This window comes from Bufo gargarizans, chromosome 2 (assembly GCF_014858855.1).
Source record: "Bufo gargarizans isolate SCDJY-AF-19 chromosome 2, ASM1485885v1, whole genome shotgun sequence".
NCBI classification, from domain to species: Eukaryota; Metazoa; Chordata; class Amphibia; order Anura; family Bufonidae; genus Bufo; species Bufo gargarizans.
The window spans coordinates 423,664,410-423,681,358 of NC_058081.1; the positions used below are offsets into that span (position 1 = coordinate 423,664,410).

Sequence of the window (16,949 nt, forward strand, 5' to 3'; positions counted from 1 at the left end):
TAAGGAGAATAGCAGAAACTCCTAATGCTGGCCATACATGTAATGATTGCGGAGACCCTCAAATGCCAGGGCAGTACAAACACCCCACAACTGACCCCATTTTGGAAAGAAGACACCCCAAGGTATTCGCTGAGGGGCATATTGAGTCCATGAAAGATTGACATTTTTGTCCCAAGTTAGCGGAAAGTGAGACTTTGTGATAAAAAACTAAAAAAAAATAAAATAAAAAAAAAATATATCAATTTCCGCTAACTTATGCCAAAAAAAAAAAAAAATTCTATGAACTCGCCAGGCCACTCATTGAATACCTTGGGGTGTCTTCTTTCCAAAGTGGGGTCACATGTGGGGTATTTATACTGCCCTGGCTTAGGATCCCCTAAAGCGTGAGAAGAAGTCTGGGATCCAAATGTCTAAAAATGCCCTCCTAAAAGGAATTTGGGCCGCTTTGCACATCTAGGCTGCAAAAAAGTGTCACACATGTGGTATCACCGTTCTCAGGAGAAGCTGGGGAATGTGTTTTGGGGTGTCATTTTACATATACCCATGCTGGGTGAGATAAATATCTTGGTCAAAATTCAACTTTGTATTAAAAAAATGGGAAAAGTTGTCGTTTGCCAAGATATTTCTCTCACCCAGCATGGGTATATGTAAAATTACACCCCAAAACACATTCCCCAACTTCTCCTGAGTACGGCAATACCAGATGTGTGACACTTTTTTGCAGCCTAGGTGGGCAAAGAGGCACACATTCCAAAGTGCACCTTTCGGATTTCACCGGTCATTTTTTACAGATTTTGATTGCAAACTTCTTCTCACACATCTGGGCCCCTAGAATGCCAGAGCAGTATAACTACCCCATAAGTGACCCCATTTTGGAAAGAAGACACCCCAAGGTATTTTGTGATGGGCATAGTGAGTTCATGGAAGTTTATTTTTTGTCACAAGTTAGTGGAATATGAGACTTTGTAAGAAAAAAAAAGAAAAATAATCATTTTCCGCTAACTTGTGACAAAAAATAAAGATTTCTATGAACTCACTATGCCCATCAGTGAATACCTTAGGATGTCTACTTTCCGAAATGAGGTCATTTGTGGGGTGTTTGTACTGCCTGGGCATTGTAGAACTTCAGGAAACATGACAGGTGCTCAGAAAGTCAGAGCTGCTTCAAAAAGCAGAAATTCACATTTTTGTACCATAGTTTGTAAATGCTATAACTTTTATCCAAACCATTTTTTTTGGGACCCAAAAATTATTTTTTTATCAAAGACATGTAGAACAATAAATTTATCTAAAAATTTCTATATGGATGTCGTTCTTTTTTTTTCAAAATTTTACAACTGAAAGTGAAAAATGTCCTTTTTTGGCAAAAAATAGTAAAATTTTGATTAATAACAAAAAAAGTAAAAATGTCAGCAGCAATGAAATACCACCAAATGAAAGCTCTATTAGTGAGAAGAAAAGGAGGTAAGTTTCATGACCGAGCAATAAACGGTGAAAGTAGTGTAGTGCAGAAGTGTATAAAGTGGCCTGGTCATTAAGGGGGTTTCAGCTAGCGGGGTTGAAGTGGTTAATAATACCAGCGTATAGCAGTAACCCACCACCACCTTGTTGGTGTCTAAGTAGAAGTGGAGCTCTGTGTCCATTATTGATCCAGCCACAGGCCCATCCATCTGATCTATTAGGAGTCATTCTCATGTCATTGCTCCATAAAACCGTTGAAGAATTTGGCCCAGTCTTGATGTTTCAACGTATGTGTCTTGTTCAGTGGTAGTCAGGTTTCAGGCTTTCTTACCCTGGCCATGTCTCTGAGCACTTAACACCTTGTACTTCGGGGCACTCTAGGGAGGCTGCAGTTGTGTAATGTGACAGCACTGAAGGATAATGGGTTCCTGGTTGCTTCATGTTTGATTATTTTCAAATCTTTGGCAGTTAATGTGTGTCTTTTTCTCTCAACATGTTTCTTGTGACCCTGTTGACCATTTGATGGCTCTGTGATCACGTCCCAATATGATAGCAATTTAATTTGAAATCATTTTTTACTTTTCAGGATCAGTAAAATCTTTTTGGCCCATTTTCCCAGAGGAAAACAAGTTGCTTAATAATTATGCACACCATGATATAGCGTCTTGATCTCCTTAGGCAAAACCTTCCCTCACTACACATCACCTGATATGCTTCAATCCAATAAGCATTCAAGTTTAATCAGCGTGGAGTAATTAAAAGGTGCATAAAATCATGATATGGTCAAAATACTCATACTAATAATTATACACACAGTTTAGTGCTCTCGTTAGTTAGCTATATTTGTTACAAAAAAAAGACATGTTAACTAATTTACCAAATAATCTTACCGGAGTACATTGTGTCCAACAAATTCAAATAATCGGCATATGCTGTCTCCTATAATGGTAGAGCGTAAATGACCCACATGCATTTCTTTGGCAATATTTGGAGAAGAGAAATCAACGACAACCTGAAACAAAAGTTTTACATTAATTAGGAATTACCACCTTCCTCTCATTCTTCCAGTATCAAACTTTTGAGATTATTGTGAATGTCCCTTTGTTGGAAGAAACAAAAAATCAGGCCCTTGTTCTAGCCTTAGCTCTTAGGCTGCTTTCACACTAGCGTTCGCTGGTCCGTTCGTGAGCTCCGTTTGAAGGGGCTCACGAGCGGACCCGAATGCAGCCGTCCAGCCCTGATGCAGTCTGAATGGAGCGGATCCGCTCAGACTGCATCAGTCTGGCGGCGTTCAGCCTCCGCTCCGCTCGCCTCCGCACGGACAGGCGGACAGCTGAACGCTGCTTGCAGCGTTCGGGTGTCCGCCTGGCTGTGCGGAGGCGTGCGGATCCGCCCAGACTTACAATGTAAGTCAATGGGGACGGATCCGTTTGAAGATGTCACCCTGTGGCTCAATCTTCAGGCGGATCCGTCCCCCATTGACTTTACATTGAAAGTCTGGACGGATCCGTCCGAGGCTATTTTCACACTTAGCTTTTTTTAGCTAATATAATGCAGACGGATCCGTTCTGAACGGAGCCTCCGTCTGCATTATTATGAGCGGATCCGTTCTGAACGGATCCGCCCGAACGCTAGTGTGAAAGTAGCCTTATACTGGTGCTTGAAGGATGGAGGGCTTCAAGTGAGGATTCATTTCTTCTCAGATCAAGGCATCAAAAGGATTCTCCTGGACTTAATTATTGAAGTAAATGGGAGCAGAGCTGCATTGGCCAGGCTACACAACACATTGGAGGAAGCAATGGATAGAAGCTCCAATGCCAGGTTCAAGCATCAGAGCTCCTGCAAACAGCTGATGCCTAGGGTGCAAAAAGTAGTAAGCTTGCTAATCTATCCTTCAGCTCACTGAAGGATAACCTTACGGTACATAATACTGATAGAAATCTATGAATACAAAAAAAAAACATTTTTCTCTGATAACATTAAAAGATTCTTATATTCACCCGTACTGTTGATTTTTGCAAAGATTGTAAAAAAAAAAACCCTTAAAGTTCTTCTGAAACAAACCGTTTTTCATTCTGAGCAACTTTTGCAGTACAAGGCTAGCATGGGGTTTCGTAAGGGAGCATGGTTGCTTTTTGGAGTAGATCACACACTACCTGACTTGAGAGCAGGACATAACTCTTAGGCCCCATGCACACGGCCGTGTTACCGTGGCATGGATCCCTCCTGAGAGCAGGAGCGCACGGCGTCACTGGTTGCTATGACGCCGTGCGCTCCCTGCTGCCGCTGCAATACAGTAATACACTGGTATGATCTATACCAGTGTATTACTGTACTGTGCCGGCAGCAGGGAGTGCACGGCGTCATAGCAACCAGTGACGCCGTGCGCTCCTGCTCTCAGGAGGGATCCAGGCCGCGGTTCCACGGCCCGCACACAGCCGTGAAACACGGCCGTGTGCATGGGGCCTTAAAGGGAACCTGTCACCAGGATTTGGGGTATAGAGCTGAGGACATGGGTTGCTAGATGCCCACTAGCACAACCGCAATATCCAGTCCCCATAGCTCTGTGTGCTTTTATTGTGTAAAAAAAAACGATTTGATACATATGCAAATTAACATAAAAGAGTCATATCTTACTTGTGTGACCAGAGAAGAGTCATATTTTCAAGTTCTGACTCATCGCCGGTTAATTTGCATATGTATCAAATCGGTTTTTATACACAATAAAAGCACACAGAGCTATGGGGACTGGGTATTGCGGATGTGCTAGCGGCCATCTAGCAACCCATGTCCTCAGCTCTATACCCAAAATCCAGGTGGCAGGTTCCCTTTAAGAACCAGGCCATTTGTTGCAAATCTGACATGTGTCACTTTATATGGTGACAACTTTGAAACTCTTTTACTTATCCAGGCCATTCTGAGATTGTTTTCTCGTCACATATTGTACTTCATGACAGTGGCAAAATTGAGTCAAAAAAATTAAATAAAATGAAAACTTCAAATGTACCAAAAATTTGGAAAAAAAATAGCAAATTTCAAATGTCAATTTCTCTACTTTTATAATAGATAGTAATACCTCCAAAAATAGTTATTACTTTAAATTCCCCATATGTTTACTTCATGTTTGGATCATTTTGTGGGGACGTTACAAGGGTTAGAAGTTTAGAAGCAAATCTTGAAATTTTTCAGAAAATTTCTAAAACCCACTTTTTCACGACGAGTTCAGGTCTGAAGTCACTTTGTGAGGCTTACATAATAGAAACCACCCAAAAATGACGCCATTTTACAAACTACACCCCTCAAGGTATTCAAAACTGATTACAAACTTTGTTAACCCTTTAGGTGTTCCACAAGAATTAATGGAAAATGAAATAATAAAATTTCACTTTTTTGGCAGATTTTCCATTTGAATAAATTTTTTCCAGTTACAAAGCAAGGGTTAACAGCGAAACAAAACTCAATATTTATGGCCCTAATTCTGTAGTGTACAGAAACACCCCATTATGTGGTCGTAAACTGCTGTACGGGCACACGGCAGGGTGCAGAAGGAAAGGAACGCCATACGGTTTTTGAAAGGCAGATTTTACTGGACTGTTTTTTTTTGACACCATGTCCCATTTGAAACCCCCTGATGCACCCCTAGAGTAGAAACTTCAAAAAAGTGACCCCATTTTGGAAACTATGGGATAAGGTGGCAGTTTTGTTAGTAATATTTTAGGGTACATATGATTTTTGGTTGCTCTACATTACACTTTGTGAGGCAAGGTAACAAGAAATAGCTGTTTTGGCACCGTTTTTATTTTTTGTTATTTACAACATTCACCTGACAGGCTAGATTATGTGGTATTTTCATAGAGCAGGTTGTCACGGATGCGACAATACCAAATATGACTACTTTTTGGGGTTGTTTGTTATAGTTTTACATAACAAAGCCAATTTTTTTTTAATTATTTTTTTTAGTATCTCCACATTCTGAAAGCCGTAGTTTTATTTATTTTTGGGGCGACTGTCTTGTGTAGGGGCTTATTTTTTTTGGGATGAGATGACAGTTTGATTGGTACTATTTTGTGGTGCGTATGACTTCTTGATCGCTTGCTATTGCACTTTTTGTGATGTAAGGTGACAAAAAAAAAATTGTTTTTACACAGTTTTTATTTTAAAAGAAAAAATGTACGGTATTCACCTGAGGGGTTAGGTCATGTGATATTTTATAGAGTATGTTTTTACGGACGCAGCGATACCCAATATGTCTACTTTTTTATTTATGCAAGTTTCACACAATGATTTCATTTTAGAACCAAAAAAATAATAATTCATGTTTTAGTGTCTCCATAGTCTGAGAGACAAAATTTGTTCAGTTTTTGGGCGATTAATTTAGGTAGGGTATGATTTTTGCGGGATGAGATGAAGGTTTGATTGACACCATTTTGGGATGCGTTTGACTTTTTGATCGTTTGCTATTACACTTTTTGGGATGTAAAGTGACAAAAAAATGTCTTTCTTTAGGTCACGTGATATTTTTATAGAGCCGGTTCTTAACCACTTCAACCCCGCTAGCTAAAAACCCCTTAATGACCAGGCCACTTTATACACTTCTGCACTACACTACTTTCACCGTTTATCGCTCGGTCATGCAACTTACCACCCAAATGAATTTTACCTACTTTTCTTCTCACTAATAGAGCTTTCATTTGGTGGTATTTCATTGCTGCTGACATTTTTACATTTTTGGAAATTAATCAAAATGTAACGATTTTTTTGCCAAAAAATGAAATTTTTCACTTTTAGCTGTAAAATTTTGCAAAAAAAACGACATCCATATTGTTCTGCATCTCTTTGATAAAAAAAAATGTTTGGGCAAAAAAAAAAAATTGTTTGGGTAAAAGTTATAGCGTTTACACACTATGGTACAAAAATGTGAATTTCCGCTTTTTGAAGCAGCTCTGACTTTCTGATCACCTGTCATGTTTCCTGAGGTTCTACAATGCCCAAACAGTAGAAAAACCCCACAAATAACCCCATTTCTGAAAGTAGACACCCTAAGGCATTCGCTGATGGGCATAGTGAGTTCATAGAACTTTTTAATTTTTGTCACAAGTTAGCGGAAAATGATGATTTATTTTTTTCTTACAAAGTCTCATATTCCACTTACTTGCGACAAAAAATAAAAAATTCTAGGAACTCGCCATGCCTCTCACGGAATACCTTGGGGTGTCTTCTTTCCAAAATGGGGTACTTGTGGCGTAGTTATACTGCCCTGGCATTCTAGAGGCCCAAATGTGTAAGAAGTACTTTGCAATCAAAATCTGTAAAAAAAATGACCGGTGAAATCCGAAAGGTGCTCTTTAGAATGTGTGCCCCTTTGCCCACCTAGGCTGCAAAAAAGTGTCACACATCTGGTATCGCCGTACTCAGGAGAAGTTGGGGAATGTGTTTTGGGGTGTCATTTTACATATAACCATGCTGGGTGAGAGAAATATCTTGGCAAAAGACAACTTTTCCAATTTTTTTTTTATACAAAGTTGGCATTTGACCAAGATATTTATCTCACCCAGCATGGGTATATGTAAAATGACACCCCAAAACACATTCCCCAGCTTCTCCTGAGTACGGCGATACCACATGTGTGACACTTTTTTGCAGCCTAGATGCGCAAAGGTGCCCAAATTCCTTTTAGGAGGGCATTTTTAGACATTTGGATCCCAGACTTCTTCTCACGCTTTAGGGCCCCTAAAAAGCCAGGGCAGTATAAATACCCCACATGTGACCCCACTTTGGAAAGAAGACACCCCAAGGTATTCAATGAGGGGCCTGGCGAGTTCATAGAATTTTTTTTTATTTTGGCATAAGTTAGCGGAAATTGATTTTTTATTTTTTTTCTCACAAAGTCTCACTTTCCGCTAACTTGGGACAAAAATTTAAATCTTTCATGGACTCAATATGCTCCTCAGCGAATACCTTGGGGTGTCTTCTTTCCAAAATGGGGTCAGTTGTGTGGTGTTTGTACTGCCCTGGCATTTAAGGGTCTCCACAATCATTATATGTATGGCCAGCATTAGGAGTTTCTGCTATTCTCCTTATATTGAGCATACAGGTAATGAGATTTTTTTTTTCCGTTCAGCCTCTGGGCTGAAAGAAAAACATGAACGGCACAGATTTCTTCATTCGCATCGATCAATGTGGATGAAAAAATCTCTGCCAAAAAAAAAAAAAAAAGGAGGGGAAAGGAGTCTGCCAGGACATAGGAGCTCCGCCCAACACCCATACCCACTTAGCTCGTATGCCCTGGCAAACCAGATTTCTCCATTCACATCAATCGATGTGGATGAATAAATCATTGCCGGGAATTTTTTATTTTATTTTTTATATACAAAGTGTTTGCCAAAGCATAGGAATGCCGCCTCCTCCTCAGCTCGAATGCCTTGGCAAACGTATCTGTTACTGCAGAGTAGAAATCTCGTCTTGCAGTGCCGCATACACCCACTTGCGTGTAATATGACAGCAGCGCAATGCTTCTGTCAGAATGCACATCAGTGCTGCAGCTAGTCGATCGGTTGGTCCACCTGGAAGGTAAAAAAAAAAAAAAAAAAAAAAACTGGCCGCAACGCAATAATTTTATTAACTTTGGAACAGAACATATAAACTTTAACTTTTTGAACTAAACATTAACCTTTTTTTCTTACAGTTTTTTTGTTTTGTTTTTTACCTTTATAGAACAAACCTCTCCATCCCCATGGGTCAATGTGCAAAGCGCAAATCGCCCACAGATGTGGCGAAGTGCGTTATGCACTTTGTCCCAGGTGAAAAGAGATGTTTGCAGCAGCTGTGCCTGTCCTGGTGAGATGATCCCTATGCTAGGTGTACCTGTGTGTGGTACTTCTGGAAACACTCCCCTAAGCATAGGGCAGGGTGGTCAGGACAGTCAGGACAGAAATAGCGGGTGTCACGCCTTATTCCACTCCTGCTACAGACACGACATCTTTTTGAGTTGAGGTACCAGCAACGGCATTGGGGAAATGTCGCTCGTGTAGACGGCTAACTACACTGGTGGATGGGGCCACGGAACCTCCTGGGTATAGGAGGCTCTCGAACTCTTCCTGAAATTTGAGGAAGGATCGTGTTCTCCCAGCCTTACTGTAGAGAACAAAACGATTATACAGAGCCAATTGAATCAAATATACAGACACCTTATACCAGCGTCTGGTTCCGCGGGAAACTAAATACGGAGACAACATCTGGTCATTGAAGTCCACCCCTCCCATGTGAAGGTTATAGTCGTGGACTGAGAGGGGCTTTTCAATGACACGGGTTGCTCGCTCAATTTGTATTTTCGTGTCTGCGTGAATGGAGGAGAGCATGTAAACGTCACGCTTGTCTCTCCATTTCACCGCGAGCAGTTCTTCTTTACACAGTGCGGCCCTCTGCCGCCTTGCAAGACGGGTGCTAACTAGCCGTTGGGGGAAGCCCGCGCGACTAGTTAGCGCGGTACCACAGGCGCCAATCCGTTCTAGAAACAAATGCCTAAAGAGGGCCACACTTGTGTAGAAATTGTCCACATAAAGATGTTACCCCTTGCCGAATAAGGGTGACACCAAGTCCCAGACTATCTTCCCACTGCTCCCCAGGTAGTCAGGGCAACCGACCGGCTCCAGGGTCTGATCTTTACCCTCATAGACACGAAATTTGTGGGTATAGCCTGTGGCCCTTTCACAGAGCTTATACAATTTGACCCCATACCGGGCGCGCTTGCTTGGGATGTATTGTTTGAAGCCAAGGCACCCGGTAAAATGTATCAGGGACTCGTCTACGCAGATGTTTTGCTCTGGGGTATACAAATCTGCAAATTTCAGGTTGAAATGGTCTATGAGGGGCCGAATTTTGTGGAGCCGGTCAAAAGCAGGGTGGCCCCTGGGACGGGAGGCGGTGCTGTCGCTAAAGTGCAGGAAACGCAGGATGGTCTCAAATCGTGTCCTGGACATAGCAGCAGAGAACATGGGCATATGATAAATTGGGTTCGTGGACCAATATGACCGAAATTCATGCTTTTTAGTTAGACCCATGTTGAGGAGAAGGCCCAAAAAAAAATTTAATTTCGGAAACGTGGACTGGTTTCCACCGGAAAGGCTGGGCATAAAAGCTTCCCGGGTTAGCGGTTATAAATTGTGTGGCATACCGATTTGTTTCTGCCACAACTAAGTCTAAGAGCTCCGCAGTCAAGAACAGCTCAAAAAATCCCAGGGCCGAACCGATCTGAGCTGTCTCAACCCGAACTCCAGACTGGGCGGTGAAAGGGGGAACTACAGGTGCGGCTGAAGTTGGGGACTGCCAATCAGGGTTTGCCAGCACCTCAGGGATTCTAGGGGCTCTACGGGCACATCTTTGCGGTGGATGCGACAGGGTCACTACTGCTCGTGCCACCGTACCAGCTTCAACTGCCCTTCTGGTGCTCGCTACTTCACCATGTTCTACGGCAGTGCTGGAACTAGGTCCAGGAAGGGCTGCGCTGCTGGTGTATGCCTCACCACGTAATCCGACAGCACCAGCCCCACTCTGCTGCTCTTGAAGCGGATCCAGCGCAACCTGCGGTCTAGCGACACGGGGCCGGGTACGCCTGGTGCTATCAGGGACCTCAGCCTCCTCGTCCGAACTTTGGGTCAGAGAGCCACTGCTTTCTACAGGTTCGTATTCTGACCCGCTGGATTCATCAGATGAGGGTTCCCACTCCTCATCCGACTGGGTCAGAAGCCTGTAGGCCTCTTCAGAAGAATACCCCCTGTTTGACATGTGGGCAACTAAATTTAGGGGTATTCCCTGAGACGACCCAAGAAAAAAAAAGCAAGCCTGTCTTACAAATGGGAGGCTAGCGAAGTACCGGAGGCCGCTGTGGTTGATAAAAAATATCAAAACTGATTATTTTTTTTATCGCCGCAGCGCGTGTAAAGTGAATGTGCAGTGATTTAAAAATATATATTTTTTGTCACTGCGGTGGGGCAGGCGTGGGTGAACGCACATGTGGGCGAGCGATCATGCCTGATCGGGCAAACACTGCGTTTTGGGTGGAGGGCGAACTAAAGTGACACTAATACAATTATAGATCTGACCGTGATCAGTTTTGATCACTTCCAGATACTATAGAAGTACAAATGCTGATTAGCGATACGCTAAGGGGTGATCAAAGGGTTAATTGGGGTTAAGGGGGGTGATCTGGGGCTAGTATGTGGTGTTTGGTGTACTCACTGTTAAGCCTGCTCCTCTGCTGGATCCAACCGACGAAAAGGACCAGCAGAGGAGCAGGGCAGCCCTATAACAGATCATATTTACAAATATGATCTGCTATCTGGCTTGTCATTGTTTTTTTTTTTTAAATCAGCAACCTGCCAGCCGCGATCATTGGCTGGCAGGTTGCTGACGAAATGCTCCTTGAACTTTTGCCGGCCCGTGATGCGCATGCGCGGGCCGGCTGTGAACGAAATCTCGCGACTCGCGAGATGACGCACGGATGCGTCCAGGAGTAGTAAATCAACCACCTCCCGGACGCATCCGTGCGTTATGCGGTCGGGAGGTGGTTAAGGACGCGACGATACCCAATATGTGTACTTTTTTTTTTTTTTTTTTTTACTTAAGTTTTACACAATACCCGGATTTCTTAAACAAAAAATAAAATGATGTTTTTTCTCCATATTCTGAGCCATAGTTTTTTTTGTTATTTTTTTACTTTTTGGGCTATTGTCTTAGGTAGGGGCTCATTTTTTGGGGGTTAAGGCGACGGTTAGATTGGTACTATTGGGGGGCACACGCCTTTTTGATCACTTGGTGTTGCACTTTTTGTGATGTTAATTGACAAAAATTGTTTTGTTTTTTTACACGGTTTTATTTATTTTTAATGGTATTTATCAAACAGGGTGGATCATGTGATATATTAGTCAGTACGGGTCACTACGAACGCTGCGATACCCAATATGTGTGGGTTTTGTTTGCTTTTTATTACAAAATAAAGAGAAAGGGGCATTTTTTTTTCTTTTTTTACTTTATTAATTTTATTACTTTATTAATCTATTAAACACTTTTTTTAAACTTTTTTTTAACTTTATTTCTGATGTTCACTTTTGGGGGTCTGATCCCCTCTGCAATTCATTACAATACATCTGTATTATAATGCATTGCCTGTTCGTGTATTACTCTGTGTAATGCACTAACAGGTTGCCTAGGAGACCCAGACTGAGGCTGGATCTCCTCAGCTCCCGTAGAAGGTCCCGATGCCATTCAAGCCACAGCAGCGCTGGGACTCTATGGGCTCTCTCAAACACAAACCCCTTCTATGTCGCGGTCAGCGGCATAGAAAGGGTTAATCCGCAATAATTGCAGATACAGGGGGGTCACAGGACTGATGGATTTAAGCAGGCACCTAGTTCCGAAATACACAGGGTGTAAAGGTACGCCCTGTGTCTTTAAGTACTGGGACATCAGGGCGCACCTGTACGCCCTGTGTCCATAAGAGGTTAAATAGGACATGTCACCAAAAATGCAATGCAGTCTGAAACCACCATGCTATAGAGCACGAGTGCACAACCTTTTTTGGTCTGGGGCCCGCATTGTCACATAGCTCAAAGGGCCATAAAATAAAATAAAAATAATAATTTAAAATCGGGACTCATTTGCATCGGCGTATTACAAACCAATGCAAAGTGAATGGGGAGGTATGATCACTACTACAGTCCTTCCGCCTTCATTCAGTTCTATTGAAAATTGGTAGCCCATCCCTAATTACACAGAGAGATGTGCTGCCGATAATTGTAAACTTTTCATCCTGATAAAATATGCAAATCAGCTGACAAACAATTCCTTGTTTATCGACTGATCAGGTGCAAGACTATACTGGCCAGATATAATTTATGAGCGTTACTATGAACACTTGTTTCCAGTAATTGTCCTGAATACTGTGCTGCAGCATGGCCCCTGAAACCAAATAGTTATACTTACCTGCTCCTCGTCTCTTTGGTCCTCTGCATTGCCTTCATCTTCCAGTCCCTGCTCTGGTTACACGTGGCAATGCATGGCCATGTTCACATGCACCTATCCAGCCAATGACTGGCGTCAGCAGTGATGTGGCACACGCAGCATGTCACTGCTGAAGCCAGTCATTGACTGGAGCAGTGTATGTGACCATGGCTATGCACTGCCAGGTGTAAACAGCGCAAGGACCGGGAGATGGAGGCAGCGAGGGCAGTGTAGAGGACCAGAGTGGTGAAACTTCTATTTCAGGGACCATACTGCAGAAACTTGTTAAATATAATTATTTTTTACCAGAAAAGTAACTACATTTCCTTCCATCCTGTCTCCTATTCATAAACCTGCCATTTTTCTTCAGTGCAGAGGATGGCACTCAATGGTTATTACCACCTCCTGCCCCCAAGTAACAGTCGCCATGTAATAACCAGTAAGCCCTTTCCTTCACTACAGAGCCCAGCGTTCACTGGTTATTAACGCCTCCTTATAGGGGCCCTGCAGTAACTGGTAAGCACTTTACCTTACTAGCGGGGAGAGTGCTCACTGGTTATTACCGCCTACTTCCCTCCAGTTATTAGGCCCCGCAATAACCAGCAAGCACTTTCCTTCACTGCAGAGGCCGTCGCTCACTGGTTATTACCGCCTCCTACCCCCAGTTATAGGGGCCCTGCAGTAACCAGTAAGCACTTTAACTTACTAGGGCACATGTGAGCGTTGGAGGCTGCGTGTGGTCGAAAGACCAGACAAAAAAGCCTTATACTGTATGCAGCACTTTTGTGTCCGTTATATTCATGTTTCATGTGAATGGGGCAGTAATGTTGACAGTTTTGGTGGTTTGGGTGGTTTTCTTTTATGTATTTTATTTTTTAAACATTTAAAGGGGTTCTGCACTTTCAATTAACTGATGATCTATCCTCTGGATAGATCATCAGCTTCTGATCGGCGGGGGTCCGACACCCGGGACCCCCGCCGATCAGCTGTTTGAGAAGGCAGCGGCGCTCCAGCAGCGCCGCGGCCTTCTCACTGTTTACCGCCGGGCCGCCCGCCCACTGACGTCACAACTTGTATCAACTAGAGTGGCGCGGCTAAGCTCTGTTCACTTGAATGGAGCTTAGCTGCGCCCACTCTAGTTGATACAAGTCGTGACGTCAGTGGGCGGGCGGCCCGGCGGTAAACAGTGAGAAGGCCGCGGCGCTGCTGAAGCGCCGCTGCCTTCTCAAACAGCTGATCGGCGGGGGTCCCGGGTGTCAGACCCCCGCCGATCAGAAGCTGATAATCTATCCAGAGGATAGATCATCAGTTAATTGAAAGTGCAGAACCCCTTTAACATTTCTGCTACATGATATTTTGCCTAAGAGGTCATAAAAAGACATTTAAGGGAACGGTGTAACATTTTAATTTTTATTTTTTTGCACTTTACTTTTATTTGTATTTTATTAATATTTTATTGTATTTTTTTATAATTGGTTTATTACTTTTTTTATATATATATTTTTGACACATAAAGAGGTCATAAAAAGTATGTTGGGGGACAATGAACACTCTATATTGCACTTTTTCCTTTTAATTTAATTTGTATTTTATTTCCTTTTTTTAAAAAATTTTATTAGTAATTATTTTAATTTTTAGAATTTTCTATTTTTTATATATTTTTGCCAAAAGGGTCATAAAAAGACTGTTGGTGGACAGTGAACACTTATTTTTGCTTTTTATTTTTTATTTTATACCATAATTTTCTATATTTTTTTTTTTGCCACATATTTATCTTCTTTTATTTGTGTTTAATCGCGTATCGCTAATCAGCATTTGTACTGTTATAGTATCTGTAAGTGATCAGAACTGATCACAGTCAGTTCTATAATAGTATTAGTGTCACCTTAGCTCGCCCTCCACCCAAAATGTAGTGTTTGCCCGATCAGTCCTGATCGGTCACGCATACGTGCGTTCAGCCACGCCCACCCCAGTGATAAAAAATTATAATTTTTTTGATCACTGCACAATCACTTTACAAGCGCTGCGGCGATAAAAAAAAAAAAATCTGTTTTTATATTTTTTATCAATTGCAGCGGCCTCCGGTACTTCGCTAGACTCCCATTTGTAAGACAGGCTTGCTTTTATTCTTGGGTAGTCTCAGGGAAAATGATGATTACACTTACCGGTAATCAGATTTTCCTGACCCCACGACAGCACCTTAGAGAGATGGCTCCGCCCCAGGACAGAAAACCTGCAGCATAAAAAAGGTGGAGCCGCTCTCCCACCTCAGTGAGTTTCCAGAGCATGAGAGGGACTCCCCCTTACGTTAGTTTAATTCACATACTGTATATACAATTTTTTTTTTGCAACACCCGTGAACACACAGACTTACACCAAAAGGGAGGGAATAAAGAGGTGCTGTCGTGGGGTCAGGAAAATCCGATTACCGGTAAGTGTAATCATCATTTTTCCCCTCCCCCACGACAGCACCTTAGAGAGAGATTTCAGAGATTATCCCTAGGGTGGGTGACAGAACTCAAAACCTTAGTGCCAAAAAGAAGGTCAGAGACAGAATCGAGCTGAAGCCTATAGTACTTATAGAAGGTGGACGGAGAAGACCAGGTGGCTGCCCGACAGATCTGTTCAATAGATACGCTAGCCCTCTCTGCCCAAGACGTGGATACTGCCCTCGTGGAGTGAGCCCTCACAGAAATAGAGGGAGACACGCCGGCTACTGAATATGCCAGGGATATAGCTTCTCTAATCCACCGGGCAATAGAAGCCTTCGAGGCAGTATTACCTTTTCTTGCCCCACCGAACAGAACAAACAAAGCAGAGGACTTCCTCCAGTCTTTAGTCACCTCCAGGTACTGCAAAATGCACCTCCTGACATCCAAAGAATGCAACTCCTTCTCTCTATCATCCTTAGGCTCTGCAAAGAAAGCTGGGAGAACTACCTCCTGAGCCCTATTAACCCTGGACAGAACCTTTGGCATAAACCCAGGATCTGGTCTAAGAACCACTCTGTCCTCCCTGATGGACATAAAAGGGGGGTTAATAGAGAGGGCCTGAATTTCCCCAACTCTCTTAGCTGAAGTTAAAGCTACCAGCAAAACTAGCTTAAGGGAAAGTATCTTAACCGGGCAAGATGTCAGAGGTTCAAAGGGATGTTTGGTAAGGGCATTAAGCACTAAGTTAAGGTCCCAGGGAGGAAACCTAGGGACTGCTACTGGTGTAATTCTATCTACTGCCTTGAAAAACCTAACCACCCAAGGGTCCATGGCCAAACTTCTTCTCCCCAGAACTGATAAGGCTGACACCTGCACCTTCAGTGTACTTTTTGCTAAACCAAGGGACAATCCCCTCTGTAAAAATTCCAACACCTGAATTATGGAAAATTCTAACGGCCAGGAAACCCCTTCCGTGCCTATAAAGGACAGGAACTTTCTCCACACTCTAGCATAGATAACATTTGTTACCTCCTTCCTACTCTTCATCAAAGTGGAAACTACTTCCTCAGAGAATCCCTGACTGGCTAAAAATGACCTCTCAAATTCCATGCTGAAAGATGTAGGGACCCTACTTCTGGGTGGAACACCGGACCCTGAGATAATAGATCTGGAATTTCTGGGAGGATCCATGGATCCGAGACTGACATCGCTCTCAACAGGGAGAACCACGCCCTCTTCGGCCAGAAGGGGGCTATCACGATCACCCTGGCTCCTTCGTACCTGATCTTCCTTACTACCAGAGGAATCAGCTGAAGCGGAGGAAAGGCATAGCCTAGTGGAAAATCCCATTTCTGGAGAAAGGCGTCTACCCCAGATGGGCACTCCTCTGGACTGAGGGAGAAAAATTCCTGTACCTTTCTGTTCTCCCTTGTGGCGAACATATCTACCGAAGGTAACCCCCATAATCTTACTATCTGGGAAAAGATCTTGGGATTTAGAGACCACTCTCCCTGACGCAGTCTGTGGCGACTCAGAAAGTCTGCTCGAGAATTCTCGACCCCTCTGATATGAATGGCCGAGAGATGTAGCACTCTCCCCTCTATCTCCTCGAATATCCATCTTGACTCCCTCAGTAAAGAATCTGACCTGGTCCCTCCCTGGCGATTGAGATATGAGACCACTGTCCGATTGTCGGACATCACCCTCACATGTCTGTTCAGGATCATCGGAAGAACCGCTCTCAAGGCCAGCAAAACTGCCCTCAGCTCTTTTCGATTTGATGAAAACCGTCTCTGACCCTGGGACCACTCTCCCTGAAAGATCCGATCCTCCACATGAGCCCCCCAACCCCAGGGGCTGGCGTCTGTAGTAACCACCAGCGGTTCCGGAAAGGCCCAGGGGAGCCCCTGATTCAGATTTCCTGCCTCCTTCCACCAATCTAGGGAAGAAAGAGTCACCTCTGACAAGCTCATCACTGACTCCAGGGATGCCCCCGCCCGTCTTGTAGCAGCCAAGATCTCTACCTGTAACTGGCGGGAATGTCTCTGAGCCCACTGG

General features: G+C 43.4%; 1 protein-coding gene across 1 annotated transcript in view; it reads right to left on the reverse strand.

Moving 5' to 3' along the window:
* The window catches only part of RARS1 (arginyl-tRNA synthetase 1), a 394,458-nt gene that overhangs the window by 214,524 nt on the left and 162,985 nt on the right, over nt 1-16,949 (reverse strand). Inside the window, exon 6 of the mRNA XM_044280902.1 lies at nt 2,352-2,473. Coding sequence (XP_044136837.1) covers nt 2,352-2,473 — 122 coding nt within the window. The remainder of the gene's footprint in view (nt 1-2,351; nt 2,474-16,949) is intronic.